At 40.5% G+C, this 16,946-nt stretch overlaps 1 protein-coding gene across 3 annotated transcripts; it reads right to left on the reverse strand.

Annotated features, from left to right (window-relative positions):
- Window positions 1–4,487: 4,487 nt before the first annotated feature.
- LOC130743280 (probable hexosyltransferase MUCI70) lies at window positions 4,488–16,350 on the reverse strand. Of its 3 annotated transcripts, none has more exons than XM_057595452.1 (10): window positions 16,129–16,350; window positions 15,596–15,919; window positions 15,114–15,407; window positions 14,746–14,959; window positions 14,481–14,590; window positions 14,192–14,391; window positions 11,425–11,528; window positions 5,610–5,800; window positions 5,284–5,483; window positions 4,488–5,010 (listed from the first exon to the last, which is right to left on the reverse strand). In XM_057595452.1, the coding sequence occupies exons 2-10, from the start codon at window positions 15,849–15,851 to the stop codon at window positions 4,819–4,821; spliced, it is 1,761 nt and encodes a 586-aa protein (XP_057451435.1). In that variant the 5' UTR covers window positions 15,852–15,919; window positions 16,129–16,350; the 3' UTR covers window positions 4,488–4,818. The 3 variants fall into 3 exon arrangements, with proteins under 3 accessions (XP_057451435.1, XP_057451434.1, XP_057451433.1); XM_057595451.1 differs by having other exon boundaries at window positions 16,025–16,350; XM_057595450.1 differs by having other exon boundaries at window positions 15,988–16,350.
- Window positions 16,351–16,946: the final 596 nt, after the last annotated feature.

The raw sequence follows: 16,946 nt of genomic DNA on the forward strand, positions 1-16,946 counted from the left end.
TCTTCTTCAGTCATCATCAAATTTTCAAATTGAGTAGTAAGCATCTGAAGTCTAGACATCCGTACTCGAGTAGTTCCTTCATGTGCAGTCTTCAGAATTTCCCAAGCATCCTTTGCCACAGTACACGTATTGATCAACCTAAACATATTCTTGTCAACTCCATTAAAGATAGCATTTAGAGCCTTTGAGTTTCCAAGAGCAGCTTCATCTTCAACACTAATCCATTCCTCTTCAGGTTTCTCCACAATAGTGGTAGAGGTGCCTTCAACCTGAGGCTTAGTGGGGTGCTTCCAACCCTTGACAATAGCTTTCCAAGTCTTGTTGTCAATTGACTTGAGAAAGGCTGTCATGCGAACCTTCCAGTAGTCATAGTTAGTACCATCCAGAATGGGTGGCCTATTGACTGATCATCCCTCCTTGTTATCCATGAGAGCTTGAATCAAACTCCCTGGAGCTCACCCAACCAGAACAGGGTGTCTGCTCTGATGCCAATTGTAATTCAGATTCCCGGTAGTACGAATGTCCTGCACGATGCTGGGACAATAGGTTCGACAATCGCTTAACAGTAAAACAGAACTTAAACCAGAAACAACAAAACACAAGAATTGTTAACCCAGTTCAGTGAAAAACTTTCACCTACGTCTGGAGGGTTTGCACCCAAAGAAAGGAAATCTACTATCTCAAGATTCAGGAATTACAGACACTCATGAACGCAACAGTTCATAGTTCACTTCCTAATCTACCCAGTGTATTTCTACTTAGAATCTCAACCTAAGTATGAGAGCCCCTCTCACTTTCTCTCAATCACTGTTCACTGCCACAGTGATTGTGAACACAATAAAAAATCAGAGTTTGAACGCAATCAAACACATAGAACCCTTCTTTGCTTTATAGAATCAGTGAGCAAAGAGGATTCACAACTAACAAAGGACAAAGCACAATCACAAATTCTAAAACACTTGATCTCTCTCTATAGCTTCCGTCATCTTCAAGTTTTAGGTCTTCATCCTTTTATAGACTTCAGCAGCGGTGGCATGGGCTCTAGGGTTAGCATGGGCTGAAGTAACAGATTGCAGCACTAGCAATTCAAAACGCAATCGTGATAGATTTTGTTTACTTATTGCACAAGTAAAGATAGAATCCAATCTTTAACAAAGATTGTTTCAACAAATAACAACCCATAAATAAAACCCTTCTGGAATAGCTACTTGTTCCACAAGTAACATGAAAACATATCTTCAACTAATCTTCAGAGGGCCCAAAACAGAAACTCAAGCTGAGGACTGATGCCCTAGCTCCATAGAATCAGATGCCACGACATCTGCTTCGACAATCGGTTGTTTTGACAAAATGCAAGGCAACATGTACCAACATAAAGACTCAACATCAAGAGATAAACATAACTAATGTACAATATATTTACAGCTAGGGATGGCAATGGGTCGGGTAGGGTGCGGGTTTTGCCAAACCCAAACCCAAACCCGAAATCAAAAACCCACACCCGCACCCGAACCCGAAATGGGTGGTGAACTTAAACCCACACCCGAACCCATTGGGTTTCGGGTTCACCCGACCCGTACCCACACCCGCACACAACCTCAAACAAACAGTTGAACTCGGAAACCCAACCTGAAAAAGACTGTGAAGAGAGCTATATTATGTAATGTAACATTGTAATTGCCATGTTACTGTTAAATTAATATGCAAGATGCTGCATATATTGTACTGCACAAGCAGAATACTTAGGTTTCACTTATACAGATCCGGGTTCGGGTAGGGTTCGGGTGCGGGTTTGGCCAAACCCAAACCCGAACCCGAAAGTGATCGGGTAAAACCCGAACCCGAACCCGAACCCATTTAACTCGGGTTTTCACCCAAGAAATCGGGTCGGGTCGGGTCGGGTGCCCATGGGTTCGGGCTTCTCTGCCATCCCTATTTACAGCCCCCGCTATAAGAAGCAAGTCACATCACGAGTAACCTCCAGTGACGGGAAAAGTGACAGAAGGTATCTGAAAGTAGTGCTCGTGGGCAAATATGTACAAACCAAAGTAAAGGTCAAGTATTTGAAATACAGTCCTCCAAACGAAAGTAAATCAGCCCAAAACGGCCTAAACAAGACCACCTAGTCCGACCAACTCTCTGTGATTCCCATAGAGAGAACCACACAAAAAGCTAAAGGTCGGGGGCGTACCCTGCCCCAAAATGAGAACATGACGACCAGAGCTGTTACGCTACCCTACTCTATCTTTCCCAGAGAAGCGCACCACAGCACTCCTCAACCTACACATTGGCATGGTCGTCGCCTGAATCAGAATCCAGAACGACTAGCTCACTGTCTGCATCGATCTCCTCCCTTGCTACTGACTGGGTCTCAAACCTAGGAACTCTCATCACTGCGTCCACCACGCGGACGGACACGTCCTCCTCCTTCAGGTGTACCGAAGGCACAACCTGATAACCACGGGGAGAAGTCGATGTCCTCAGGCGAAGGGTGGCTACAGCAACACACTCCTCTGCTGGCCTCGCGGGTCCGGAACCCGATCCAGTATCATCAGGGTCAGCAACAGTGGGTGAGCTCGATCCCGAAGAAGTCCCTCCCACAGACTCCCCCTCCGAGGGGTCCTCGTCGTTGGAAGACGGCGGTGGTGGTGCTCCTGCACCAGGTCCGCAGTGCACGCCGGGTGGTAGGTTAAAGCTGACAGAATAACGCCTCAGTACTCCCTCCGTCAAGTGTCCCAGACTGTCGACACGGTCCTCCATTATTCTCCCCGAATAGATGGCCCGGTGGCTGGCGGGGTCAACCACCCATGAGCCGGGGATATCCTGATCCAGCATCTCGAACCTAGTCTCCCCCGAGGGGTGGACCATCGTGAACCAGTCCGCCATGGACATCTGACAATGGGCGTATTCCGCCAAAACACAAACAGCAGACGCGAGGGTCAACTCAAGGAATTACATAAATAATGCACCCAATAGATAAAATTTACGGGATAGATACTTAGGCTCAAAGGCTTATAATAGCATTATAAGTAATACATCTTCCAGTGGAATATAAATGACAATTATTGACAATTAACAATTACCAATTAAGATAACAAATATCAATCACATTCGGCAATTAGGGTCAGCATGTATGATGAGATGTAATGATATGCTTAGAACCAAAAATGCTCCGGAAGGATGGGCACCATCGAGTCAATCCTAGCACCGGCCTTAGTGGGACCATTTCCGCTCGGGCGTCTCTTATACCAAACAAAATGTAGTCAGATCAGCAGTATACCCGCAGGCCTGCCATTTCCGTCTGCTACTAAGAATCATCGTAGTGTTCTTATGTGGAAATTCGGGTCTTATGACCATTTTGGAATCCACCGAGGTCCGGCATCCCACCGTGTATAAACCTCAAAATGTATGAATGATGCAACGTGATTAACCAAACAACGTCTCCGACCTCACTCGTCAGGTGTTGTCGTTGAGTCACCGTGCAACATCATCTTCAACGAGTGAGAGGGACGAGTTTGTGAAGGATACAGAGGCAAAGACGCGAAAATATGGGGATGTTTCATGGCCACATTCAGAGAATGAGAGGGGATGAGTTTGTGATTAATGAAAGTCCAATTGTAAGGGACAAAAATCAAGCTTTAGTGGTATTTACTCTTGTGGGTGATTCATTTGAGGGAGGGAACCATATGCATGATATTGAGGAAACAATGACATCTCCTATTAAGAAAAGGAGAGGAAGGCCTCCAAAGATGCGTTGCGGGAGTGTGTTAGTGGGTGGCTCAAGGAGGGATCGTCCCAAAGGGAGTAAAAACAAACCAACGCTTTCGGGTTTTTCTGAGTTTTATTTTGGTCTGATTGAAGGGGAGTCAACTAAATTTATTATTCTAAACTCTGATGTCATTTATTTTATTATAATGATTTTAAATTCTCATGTAAAATTCTCATCTAAAGAATTTTTCTCAATTAACATTAACATGTTTTATTTTTTAACAAATATGAAAACATAATATAAAAAAAACTTAAAACATATATTTTTCTATCAACCATTTATACATTTTTGTAATTAAAAATTAGAAAAAAGTTTCAAAAATATAATATTACATAAAATTTAAATTTCATATCACGGGTTACTCTCTTAACAAAGTGGTCATATAATAGAATTTAAATAAAAAATAAACAATATAAATATATTTTAAATAACCATCTTATCATATTTCGACATCTTATCACATAATAATTAAATTAAAAAATAATAAAGCAAAATGAAACATTATTAAATGTCTGTTGAAATTTAGTCAGTGAATACTTTATGGTTATTAAATTCAAATTTATTTTTCACAGAAACAAACACTGTCTTGCTACCCAAATTTTTCTCCATACACCATCTCAGTTTGCGGTTCCTGCACAAAGGGCGGATTTTATGGATTGCATTTTCTCTCAAAAACACCACATAATATTATTTCAATTCTTTCAACTTTCAAGCATGATTAACAAGAAACACCGCCAAAAGAAGCATCTTTTAACAATAGCCAAACTTCCTACAAACAATAGGAACACTTGGGATGAGGAGAAAAAATAACTAAATTCCATGTGTACAAATTGTGTTGCACGCACAAACTTAGAACCCTTTTCCTTCTCCTTTGGCCTTCCCGGAAATTGTTGTAGGGATATATTTACAACTTAGACAGAAAAGGAAGCAACAATTTCAAAATCTTGTCAGTTGTTGAGAGCTCTTTGATGTATAATTTGCAACAAATAATGCATTTACAGTTTTAAAACCGTGTTAAAACGAAACCAAAACCAAGAACCAAGATAACACTAAAATGAATTTTGGTTCATAACAATGCCTGCTTTATGGTGACGCTTAGAACCTGATCTCCTATCTCCTCTTCCGCGCTTGGGATTCTTCTTCATCGGAGGCCTATTAATGCGCAAAACAGGTGGACCAAGACGACGGGGTACAACAACCCTCAGAGGAGGCATGTGCTCCAATACGTCTCTATGGTAAGCCTGTTATTATTTATAGGAAACCAACAACATCAAAATCCTTGACTTAAGAGATCTAGGGAGGAAATAGATATTCTAAAAGAACTTTCGTTACTTCTCACAAGAAATATAATGCAGGGTGAGTTTTTCGAAAGGCTACACTGAATTTGATAAACTTCCTAAGATCTCTGGATCACTTGTTTAAAAGAACAAAATTTTGGAAATGAATCTTGAACTCAAAATAATAGCCTTTCCAAAATATGAACAAGAAAAATACGGCAGGGTGCAAAAACTAACCTGTATCACAAAGTTACGTCTTTCACAATCCATAAACATATTAATACTCCAATCAACTTTTGCCATTATTTTGTCTCTCACAGTGGAAAAGCTTAACTGATCCCTGGAGGTAAAGCGATCAACTTCATTGAACCATAAGCAGGTAAACAGATTGGTGATCGGAATGTGTTCTCTTATAATAACACAACCTTCAGGAACATCTGCAGAAACCCATAAGCATTAAGTAATACATCGTTTTTTTAAGATAGACAAATATGTGGAGCAAAGACACATATCATCAATCCATTTTTGACTTGCAGGCATCTATATATCAGAACTATTCCTACCACTTGTTATTGGAAGCTTATCCTTGGAATAATGAGTTAAGCCATCATGGTATTGATAAAATTGAATTTGGCTATCAATGGAAGCATTTTCATATTTCCCAGCAGCTTTATTAGCCTCAGCCTCAACAAAGACATCAAAGCGTCTATAGTGTCTTGAAATTGCAAAAGTAGCATTGGTGCGCCACAAGAACCTGGATGATATAAAAGGCAGTGACAAAGATGTTACAGATATACAATCAGAAGCTACTATTGAAATATGTCCATCACTCAATGTGTTGTAAGATAAAGCCAGATGAATAAATCGCAACACAAACATCGACATCATTCAAAACCATTAAAAGATCCTAGCACATGTACTGAAAGTTCAAAATTATATTCAAGTTTTGCTGAGAACAGTTTAATAATAAAAGACTCCTTTAAACAACATGGCAGATATTGTGATCTAAAATACAATCTCATCAGAAACAGAACTTGGAGCCAAACAATATTATTCTTGATTCGCAAGTATAAAATGACAGTAAATAGAAACTTATCCCACTCCATCGACAACATATAAGCATCTAGGGAAAAAAAGTTAATACAAAAGGCATGTGATAGGTATCCGCATATTGATATTTGATACCCTTAGTTAGCAATTGTACAAGTTGATTAGGATTGGGAGTTAATTGGGGAAATAGACTATAAATAAGACAATTAGAGAGTCTATGAGATATCTTGGTATTCATTTGGGATTTGGGGTTTAGAGAGAGCATTGGGTCTCTTTCTAGGGTTAGGGAGGGTGTTTGGCATCTCTCTCATGTATCTTCTCTGATTCCCAAATTGGGAATTAGGGTTGTTTCTTAGAAATAGAATCAGTTCTTGGTTGAGTTCTATCATTGGTATCAGCACCGATCTGGTGCCCTGAAAACCACTCGTTTCCCAGTGCTGCGTGAAGATGAGAAGTATGGCAAGAATTTCCGAGGTGGTGGAGCCAGAAAGCAATGAATTCAGAGCGCAAATGGAATCAATGGAGGCCACAATCATGAAGAATGAGTTGTTGCTGGCGAGAATTGCATTGAAATTTGGGGTGCGGATTGTTGCGGGCCCTGATCTTGAGAAAGAAATCTCATGATTGGAAAACCGATTGCGAGAACTCAAAGAGAGGAGAAAACAGAGGGAACAAGAAAGGCAAGAATCAGCGGCAGCATTGTTGAGGGGAACTGAGACCGCAGCGGAAGAGGAGCAAGTCGCAGCGGTGGCTGGGCAAGCTTCTAAAGCAGAGGAAGACTCAACCTCTGTGATACAGAAAACCGATCTTGGAACAGAGGGTGAATCGGAGACGACGGCGGAAGAAGAGAGAGACACTACGGTGGGTGTGCAAATATCTGAAGCAGAGGAAGACTTGGCCTCTGAGGAGAGGCAGAAACCCAACCTTGGAGCGGCGGAGGCGTTGCGAAAACCCAATCTCAAAGCGGTCCATCAGCGACCAACGATGGAGAAATGCATGCATCTCCGGCCACCGACGCTGAAAAGAGGAAAGGCCAAGGTGTCGTCAACGGCGGAGCTTGGGCAACCATGGTTTTCGGGAATTAGATTTCCCACCCCCTGTTTTAGATTTCCCACCCCATTTAAAAGTGGGGAAAAACCAATATTGTCCCTCCGTGTTTTAGTCCGAAACTTCAACCTTCGGATCAGTACGAAACTTCATCCTTCGGATTAGTATGAAACTTCAACTTCTGGACACCTCTGACAGATTCTACCACCTTTTTCAGCACCATTACTCCATAGCTTCACCTACCTCACCACCATTATGACCTGCATAAACTCCTCAACCACCCAACCACCCCCCATTTATGGCTGAACACACTGTTTGGATGGGTCCTCGTGTTATTACCAACTTTGATTTAACAGACATAACAGAAGATTGATAATATGATTCATGTATGTAATGTTGTAACCATGTCTGTAACCATGTCTGTAACCATATTATTAGCAAGAATATTTTCCTTCAGTATTGTAACGAGGTCTGTTTGTCCCATATTATTGTCACTGCATTTTCACGTTTCTGTCTTTGTGACAGTATCTGGTTTGAAAGATCCGAATCTTGAAGTTTCATATTAATCCGGTTTTTCAACTCTCGGACGTCTAAAAAAGGGGGTGGTAAATTTAATTATGAAGCAGTCCGAAACTTATAGTCCTGGATTGATCCGAAACTTAAAGTCCTGGATTGATCCGAAACTTAAAGTCCTGGATAGATTCGAAACTTAAAGTGATGCAGGAGCAAATTAATTATGAATTTATTATTTTTAGTATTTTTAAATATATTTAGGATCATTCCGAATCTATTCTGTTTTTAATTAAGTTTAGGATCAATTTGTTAGGATTTGTTATTTTTAATTACTTTCTAATTGAGTTTAGGATCTTTTAGTTAGGATTTTCATTATTTTTAGTTTCATTAGGGTTTTCCTATTTCTCTATTTAAGCACGTGTAAGGCAATAGCCTATTCAGTTTATTATTGATAATCAAATTTGAGATTTTTCTCTCTTTACTGGTGGATTCCAGAAACCTTTTCTTTTAGGATTTGCGCTTGCAATCCTAGTACGACTTCCGCTGCATCAAGTGGTATCAGAGCAGGCTTTCTCCTGTCTCTTTTCTTTGCTTGATCAACCATGGAAGATCAACCAATGACCAAAGCAGACCTAAAGGATGTTACCGCGGCTCTTACCGCGGCCCTAACTGCTATTACGCAACATATGACACAACAAATGATACAACATATGGCGACGTTCACGGCGGCTTTAACGGCGCAGATCAACAATACCAACAACGGTAACCGGCGACGAGACAGGAGAGGGAAACCACATAGGTTTCCGCGCGACAACAACAACAATCGTTCCGCTATATCTTTACCTTCCCAATCTTTGCATTCACCATCCGTATCTCATCCTTATTACCAAGTTCAGTACCCAACCTCTAAAACCACCGAAACTCCACACCCCCAACCTGCTACATCCAACCTTATCAATCCTTACCCCAACATATCACCGACTGCAAATCCAATTTCCTTGCCACAACCCCTACCAAAACCTATTTCAAATTCATGTCCATCTGCAAGACCTATGTACGCAACTTCTTCGGAATCAGATTCTCAAATTTCATTTGCGCCATCCTCTATTGTTGACATGGAAGATGAGGCAAAAATGTTGGTGGATGATTTGGTACCATCTGCGCAGAAACCAAGGGAAGTAGACGTTACAAAAGATGAAAACTTTGGCCACATGAAGTCCTCAGAGTTTCTTACATTCAAATCTTCAACTCCGCTTCCTACAGGAGTACAAAGCATTATCCCCTATAATTCAAAAGCCCCCAATGTTATTTTGGAGAAACTGGAGAGGTTAGAATTGCTTAAAGATAGTGATGGTGCTCATGAGATATTTGTTGAAGGAGATGATGAAAAAATAGTTCGAAGTTGTAGTAATGGTGTTGTTCGTTTGGTTGGTTTGCATATTGAAGCCTTTTATTTAGAAGAGAACTTGTGGTCAAGTTCTTTGGAAGAAGAGGAGAATGTAAAGACATCAGAGGCACTTGGTTGTGACGCATTCATGCGGACATCAGATAGTTCTACACAAATTTGGGTATTTGACCCTGGCATTCTTAATGTCGTTCATGAGTTCCGAACAGAGGCCTCCTTTGTTTTTTTTTGTTATGTTAGAACTCGGGGTCGAGTTCTTCACAAGAAGAGGAGCCTGATGCAGGAGCAAATTAATTATGAATTTATTATTTTTAGTATTTTTAAATATATTTAGGATCATTCCGAATCTATTCTGTTTTTAATTAAGTTTAGGATCAATTTGTTAGGATTTGTTATTTTTAATTACTTTCTAATTGAGTTTAGGATCTTTTAGTTAGGATTTTCATTATTTTTAGTTTCATTAGGGTTTTCCTATTTCTCTATTTAAGCACGTGTAAGGCAATAGCCTATTCAGTTTATTATTGATAATCAAATTTGAGATTTTTCTCTCTTTACTGGTGGATTCCAGAGTTATCTTTTTAGGGTTCAGTGCTTGCTAACCCTTACTTTCTGGTGGATTCCAGAAACCTTTTCTTTTAGGATTTGCGCTTGCAATCCTAGTACGACTTCCGCTGCATCATAAAGTCCTGGATAACTCTTACCAAGCAGCAGAATGCAGTAAGTTAAAACCAAACCAAAAGGCATATTCATCAATTACAATCTCAACCACCACCACAATTACAAACCAAACATTTCAACCCAACAATTCGTTAGGCAAGTCCTCCAAGACGGCCACGACACCGATCATGTTATTTTAACTGTAACTAAAGAATCCGAACTTTTAACTCTCGGACTAGTCCAGAACATCAACCTCTGGACTGGTATGGAGGTTTAAGTCCCGGAGGGTAGTCCCGACATTTTTTTAAAAAGGCTAGGGTGGCAATTCTAAAACAGGGGGTGGGAAATCTAATTCCCATGGTTTTCCGTTCGAAAAGAGGGAACCGCTCCAACGGTCACCGCCAAAACCACCTAACAACATGGTGTGTCTGGTGGCTGGTATGCCATCGCGGGTGACGAATAAGGCAGAGATGATCATCACTTGCAGCGAGAAGGGAGAGGAAGTTGAAACAGAGTTGGGTCCTCTCCGGCCACGATGGGCGGCAAAATGGCCCCGAGCTGAACCGCCAGAGTTTGATGTCAAGGGCGGAGGCAGATGTGACTTTTCGCCGCTGAACGTGCTGAGCTGTGAGGAGGTGAGGAAAGTCCAACGCAGAGCAAGGTGGAAAGAGGACATAACTGGAATGATACCTTGGGGTCAGCTGTTTGACCAAATTGGCCATGAGGTAAGTGGAAGACTTTCAACACAAGCTGTTTTACCAGTTTTTACTTCCTGTTGGTAGAGGAGAGAAACACGTATTAGATTTGGAGAATAATAGTCTTGAAGATAAATTTTCTGAGGTTGTGGATTGGACACATGTCCCAGCCAGTAACAGGTCTCAGAATGGAAGGATATACATGAGTTTAGCCCATATGCTAAAGGTGGGTCAAGCCCAGATTAGAGGGTGGGCTCAAGAGGTAAAAATTAGAACTGTGTATGAAATGGGCTTGGGCTCAGCTGAGTTAGCTGCTGGTTGCTACAGCTTGGGTTCTCAAAGTGCTGAGTTATATACTTTGAGTTGGCTTGGACTCCTTCAGAACTTGTTGGTTTGTTATGGGAATATACCTGTCAATTCATTCATATCTGAGTTTCCATTTCAAGATGCCGCTACCTTGCTGCCTCAACCTGTTTGCATCAGCTGAAACTTCTGCCACATGTTTTTCCAGCAATGGTACTTGGGCAGAATTAATTTCAGACACCCAGGGAAGGTGCTTGCCAATTCATTCCTGGCTAGGATTATTTGCTTCATGGTTTGGGATCCGGGGGAAACTGGGATCGTCACTTTTGTATCGTTGGCATGGCTGTATTTTGGGTTGAATTAGCTTCTGTTTTTGAAGCTTGTATCTTGTCCTTCACCTTGAGGACAAGGTGAATTTTCAGGAGGGAGTATTGATAGGTATCCGCATATTGATACCCTTAGTTAGCAATTGTATTAGTTGATTAGGATTGGGAGTTAGTTGGGGAACTAGACTATAAATAAGAGAGTCTATGAGACATCTTGGTATTCATTTGGGATTTGGGGTTTAAAGAGAGCATTGGGTCTCTTTCTAGGGTTAGGGAGGGTGTTTGGCTCATGTATCTTCTCTGATTCCCAAATTGGGAATTAGGGTTCTTTCATAGAAATAGAATCAGTTCTTGGTTTAATTCTATCAGCACGTTACTTTACCTTTCAAGAACTTGATAAGGGTCCACAACAAGCTCAAGCTTCCCATCAATCCATATTGAATACCGAACATTGGGGAAGATTCTGTGCAAAAGGAGCTTTGGAACCTACAACATGTTTAGAGGATATGAGACCATACACAATAAGTTCCACACTCATTAAATTGTAAGTGGACTTATATTGAAAATAGAGGGCAAGTTAAAAAAAATCTTATTCAACTTCAATGGAATACAAATTGATTATTTATTTATCCAAAAGTAAACTTAAAATACTTCACAAAAACCAATCATTCAGTGTTCTATTAACGGCCTTTTCCTTTTCAGCTTTCCTGATAAGTTTCTATCAAATATATGTTTTTATCACACAAACTACTTCAGCAAAAACAGTTACTCATGTAGTGAAATATTAGAAGATATTCTAATACCAAGAAATAAATTTCCCAGGCTTTGTGCATGAAAGTCTCAGCTCACACACTGGTTTAACAAACAAGGTTGTTAATTGATCTTACCTAGGATTGGGAGATAAAAGATAATACATCTTAGGAATGTACAACAGATCATAAGATTCTACCAAAAATAAAAAAAATATTTTAATATAAAAAATATGATTATATAACTAATTAATGCATGTAACAATATAAATAAAATAGAAGAGACTAAATTTTTATATTATAGTTGTTACATTATTAGTATTTCAATATTTTATACTTAACAATGAATGGAAAAAAATGAGCATCAAGGGAATAGTATAGTTAAAGAAGCCAAGGAGAGATTAAGTAAACCCAGTTATACAGTTTTAAAACCAACAAAAAAAAAAGCTTCAGTGCAAAAAGATAGCAAAATAAGATTTTCTCTGATGGAGTCATAGGGTGAGACAGAAAAGGAGGTTGCGGGCTAAGAGACAGAAAAAGAAGTTGAGGGCTGAGAGACAGAGACAGACAGAGGGACATGGTCACCGGCAGATGGTCATATTCCCAAGTCACTGGTCAGCATTCTCGGTCACCGGGTCATCAGTGGCGGGCTGGGTCTCATCGCCAGCTCGTAGGTTTGTTGTCACCGGTTGTCTTGTGTTGCTCAACCCATCAAATTCAGGGGTGAAAGCAGCCCATGAAGATTGGCAACTCCACCATCTTCACGATTTTCACTGACGAGTGACGATCCTACCAGCTCACAATCTTATGTAGAATTGGGATTGGTAGGCACCATGAAAAGTGTAAAGGGACCAGTGTTGTTAAATAGCGGTTATAGCGCCGCTATGCCGCTATAACGTAGCGGAAATTCGCCGTGCCGCGATCGCGACGCCACGACGTAGCGGCAAACGCGATAAACGCAATAGCGCCGCAAAACTGAATAGCGCCGCGACGGGCAAAGCGAAAATAGCGGTGGAAGAGAAGATCACGTATGATTTTAGGACTTTTTTTCAAAAAGGCACCGCTTGGGAGGTGGGAATCAGCCACCGACTGAATTAATTGTACCCAATTAATGGAAGAAAAGTTTTGTAACTTAAAATCTTCACTCTATAAAAGCCTCAAAACCTTTCGAGTTTTCCCTTCTCTCTTCCTCCTTCTACATCAAGCTTCTAACCCTCATCTCCGGCAACCCCAATAGCTTTTCTGATGACTTTTCCGGCGAGTTTCTGGCTCCCATCTCTTCACTCTGCCATGCTCTGTTTTTTTGTTTTTTTTTAAATTTCTTTCTTTTTCTTTTACGTACTCTTCCGTTTTTTGTTTTTAGCCTCTGTTTACTTTTTTCATACCCTGTTTTCTTTACTTTTTTTTTTTTCCTTCCTTCTTTCTGCACATTTTCAGACTCTTGTTCTTTTTTTTTCACACTCTGTTTTCTGTTTTTTTCCGTCCTGTTTTGTTTCTAATATCTGTTCTTCCTTTTTCTCCTCTCCCATCATGATCTGTTCTGTTTTTCTTCTTCCATTGTGAATGTGAACCTATGTTTCTAATATTTGTTCTTTCTTCACATCATCTTTTGTTTATTTTTGCCATTACATACAATGTTTTTTTATTTTCTGTTTTTTTTCCCCTGTTTTGTTTCTAAAATTTGTTCTATCATGATCATTTTATGCATTTCATTAGATGTCTTAATTTTATTTATTTTTTGCAACTGTTTTTTACTAGCACAACAAGCTGTTTTCTATAAATTTTTTTACTTATTTTAACCGCTATGCGGATACCGCTATTTGCCCGCGACGCTATCCGCTAAATGAAATAGCGGATTTTGGCCTCGCCGCGATATTCCGCGATCGCGATTCGACAACACTGAAAGGGACGATCTACTACAGAAATTGACATTTTGACAACTTTGCTAATGAAGAAGACCTGCATAATTCTAAGCGTTTCCATACAAAAAGGCAAGCAGTCCTTAAACAAAAGCCCATATCTGGATACTACAAATGCATAGAGGTAGGTAGGAAGCACCGAAATGGCGAAATGACCAAATCCAAACTTAGCAATTAGTTTGGACTTTGGAGTAAAATAGACAATTAGTCATAAGCTTAAGCGACCAACTACAATTTAATACACTCAGATTAAAGTGTTATTCAAACAACAACTAGTAAAATGATTTCCTAAAATACCACGGTGGAATGAGGGAGATAATGGAAACATAAGAAAGTGCTCAGGTTAGGTGAAGATCAGAAGGTTCTTAAAAAAGAGGGTAGTGTCTAGAAATAACTTTATCTAAGCTGAAAACAGTAAAAGTTTCATGAACTGTGACAGAGATTTTACAATAATAATAATAAGCAAAAGTTAAAAATCAACCTTTCCATTACGCCGAGCATCAGCATACGGAATATTACGGACAACAATGATTCTCCACAATCCAACTCTCCTGCTGCTATCCAAAATACTGGCATTCTTCATACTTGTTTCTGTTTCTTCATCAATGAACATAAAAAAGGGAATGTTTTTCTTTGCTTCTGAACTTATGTTCCTGGGCTGCTGTATAACATCATAGTTTCCTGGCATCAATGGGATGAATATATGAGAAACAGAAAACAAGTGACAAAAAAGTATATGTACAATACATCAGTTATAAATCACGGCATACCAAATATGGCAGATGCAACAATGATATCATGATATTGATCCAACTCTAAGAGATCTGCCTCATCAAAATCAAATCCAGTATTGCGACCAGGCCTGTTTCCTTTGACAAATCTGATAAGAGTTACGCCAGCAATGAAAATGCAATAAAATGATATGGACTCAGAAAGGAAAAACTAATTATTCTGCGACGCTAATGTAGGAAACTATAATTTATGAATTCTTACAAGGTCTTAACTCTTAAAAACAAATAACCATAAAGAACTAACCCACAATGCACTGTCATGGTCTCTTTTAAATCAAAAGCAGCATCCCTTTCTTCTAGAGAAGGGTAACCACCAAAATCAGATCCACCATGTGGTTCACTTTGAATTGGATTCTCATCATGCACATATGCCAAAGTGCGAAGTACAGGAGACTCTGACGGGGAACTTGGCATTCTAGCTATAGCTTGCTCCACTGGAATGTAACAAACAGGGCATGCTGAAAGGGAGAGAACATAAACCTTATCAACAGAATTCTACAATGACAATAACTTCAATTATATGCATAGATGTAATTGTACCAACTTAGGATAGATATTTGTTTCTAAGTTAAGAATTCAGAAGAAGACCAAAATGAAAAAAATGAAACTTACGGCGTGGTCCAGTTCGTCTTCTATCAGCTGGTGGTGGAGGAGGAAATGCAAAATGGTCACATTGATGTCCTGAAGTAGGGAAATATCCTTTTCTTCCTTTAGACTTATATGAAGATAAGGAATGAGGAGCAGCGGGGGGCCTTGCTGTACTTCTATGCCTACTCGTGGATGATGTCACTCTAGTATAATTACTATCCTGCAACTTATTTTCTACATCTCTGTAAGGTTCTAAAATTCCATACTGACCAGTGGCATAAGATTGTATATCTTCAATTTCACTAGTGATGTTTCCACCTAATTCAAAACAATACCAAAAGCACACCATAAAAAAATAAGATTTACTGCAAAGTACAGCATATCTTGAAAAAGTCTGAAACAATAATATAGATTGTAGAGTAACCCACAACTCAACAAGGCATACTATCCCTAAAGCACATTCCTCACAAACACTTGCAATTCTAAGTGAAAGGATGAAGACTGACCTTTGTAAACTGCAATGCAACCGAACACGAAAACAAAAAGGCCAATGCAAAGCAAGAGCAGCATTGCAACCTTCCCACGTCCAAGGTGCCGGCAAATCAAAGGGCAACCCCTCTCTTTGTCTCTGGGGTTATAAAGGAGCGCCTTTGAAGGTCTACGCACAAGCATGGGAGGAGCCTGCGAAACGTTGTTTCCGTTTTGCAGCAGCTGCAGCGACCCATAGCTCCCTGTGCGTAGACCCAATGACACTCCCGTCATCGCTGTGCCTTCAAAATCTCACCTTTCACCATCACCAACCAATCTCTAACCCTCCCCTACCAACCAATCTGAATCCAAAATTCAATTCTAAAATTAAAAAGATTTAACAGAGAAAATAAAATTAATACCCGCCAACCTTAATATCTTCAAATCCACTCCAAATTCTCCCTCACATTTTACAGCCACGGCGATTCGTTTCTACAGCTGCTGTATTTGATGCCTAGCGCTAGGATTCGAAACCCACGATTCATTTCCGAAGATGAGTGCGTGCGTGTACCTTGATCGGAAGGGGGCACCGAATGTGATGGGTGGAAGTGGGACCCACTGACGCGAAAATGATTTGAATGACCGCGCAACCTCGGCGTCAACGTTGTCGTCGCGGTTGGGTTTCGAATCGGAGATTGGAATGGGATTTTGGGGAGATGCAGATTTGATTGTGGAGTGGCGTGGCGAGAATGGAGGGAAGAGACGATGGCCACTGTTACAGGAAGAAACAAGATGCATGAAATTGCAGAGTTCATTAATGGGCCCAAGGCCCTTCATTTTGGCCCAAATACGGAACCTTAAAAAATCAACCCCCCGTATTTCAAAAAGGCAGCGGAAGAATTCAACTCAAATTATTAATTTGTTCATTGGGCTATTCGTGTCGGCAGATAAGAACCATGGGGCCACTGGCCCATGAACCAGTGACTGCCCACGTGAAATTGTAATTTCAGTAATAGCAACAATGGGTTCTGCTAGGGTTTGCTGTAAGTTGAAAACCGTTTCCCCCCTTGGGGGCTCCTCCCCCTTTGGGGGGCTCCTCCTCCTCTAGGGAGGCTTCCTTGCTTGTTTGATTGGCTTTTCTTCTCCACAATAGGTGGATCTCTTACCCAAATAAGTGGGTTATTTTCCTGATTTTGTTCAGGCCTTCTTCCCTTCCTTTGGCCACATCTACCACCGCCGCCTCATCCACCATGGCCGCCTCCGCCTCCTTCATCTGCCACCGGGAACCTTGAAGCAGATCCAGTGGTGTGATGTCACAGCCATCTCCTCGCTGTTAGCATCACCGTTTCATGGGTCTTCACCTATTTCCAGATCTGAAGCTTTCAAAAC

This window comes from Lotus japonicus, chromosome 3 (assembly GCF_012489685.1).
Source record: "Lotus japonicus ecotype B-129 chromosome 3, LjGifu_v1.2".
Classification (NCBI taxonomy): Eukaryota; Viridiplantae; Streptophyta; class Magnoliopsida; order Fabales; family Fabaceae; genus Lotus; species Lotus japonicus.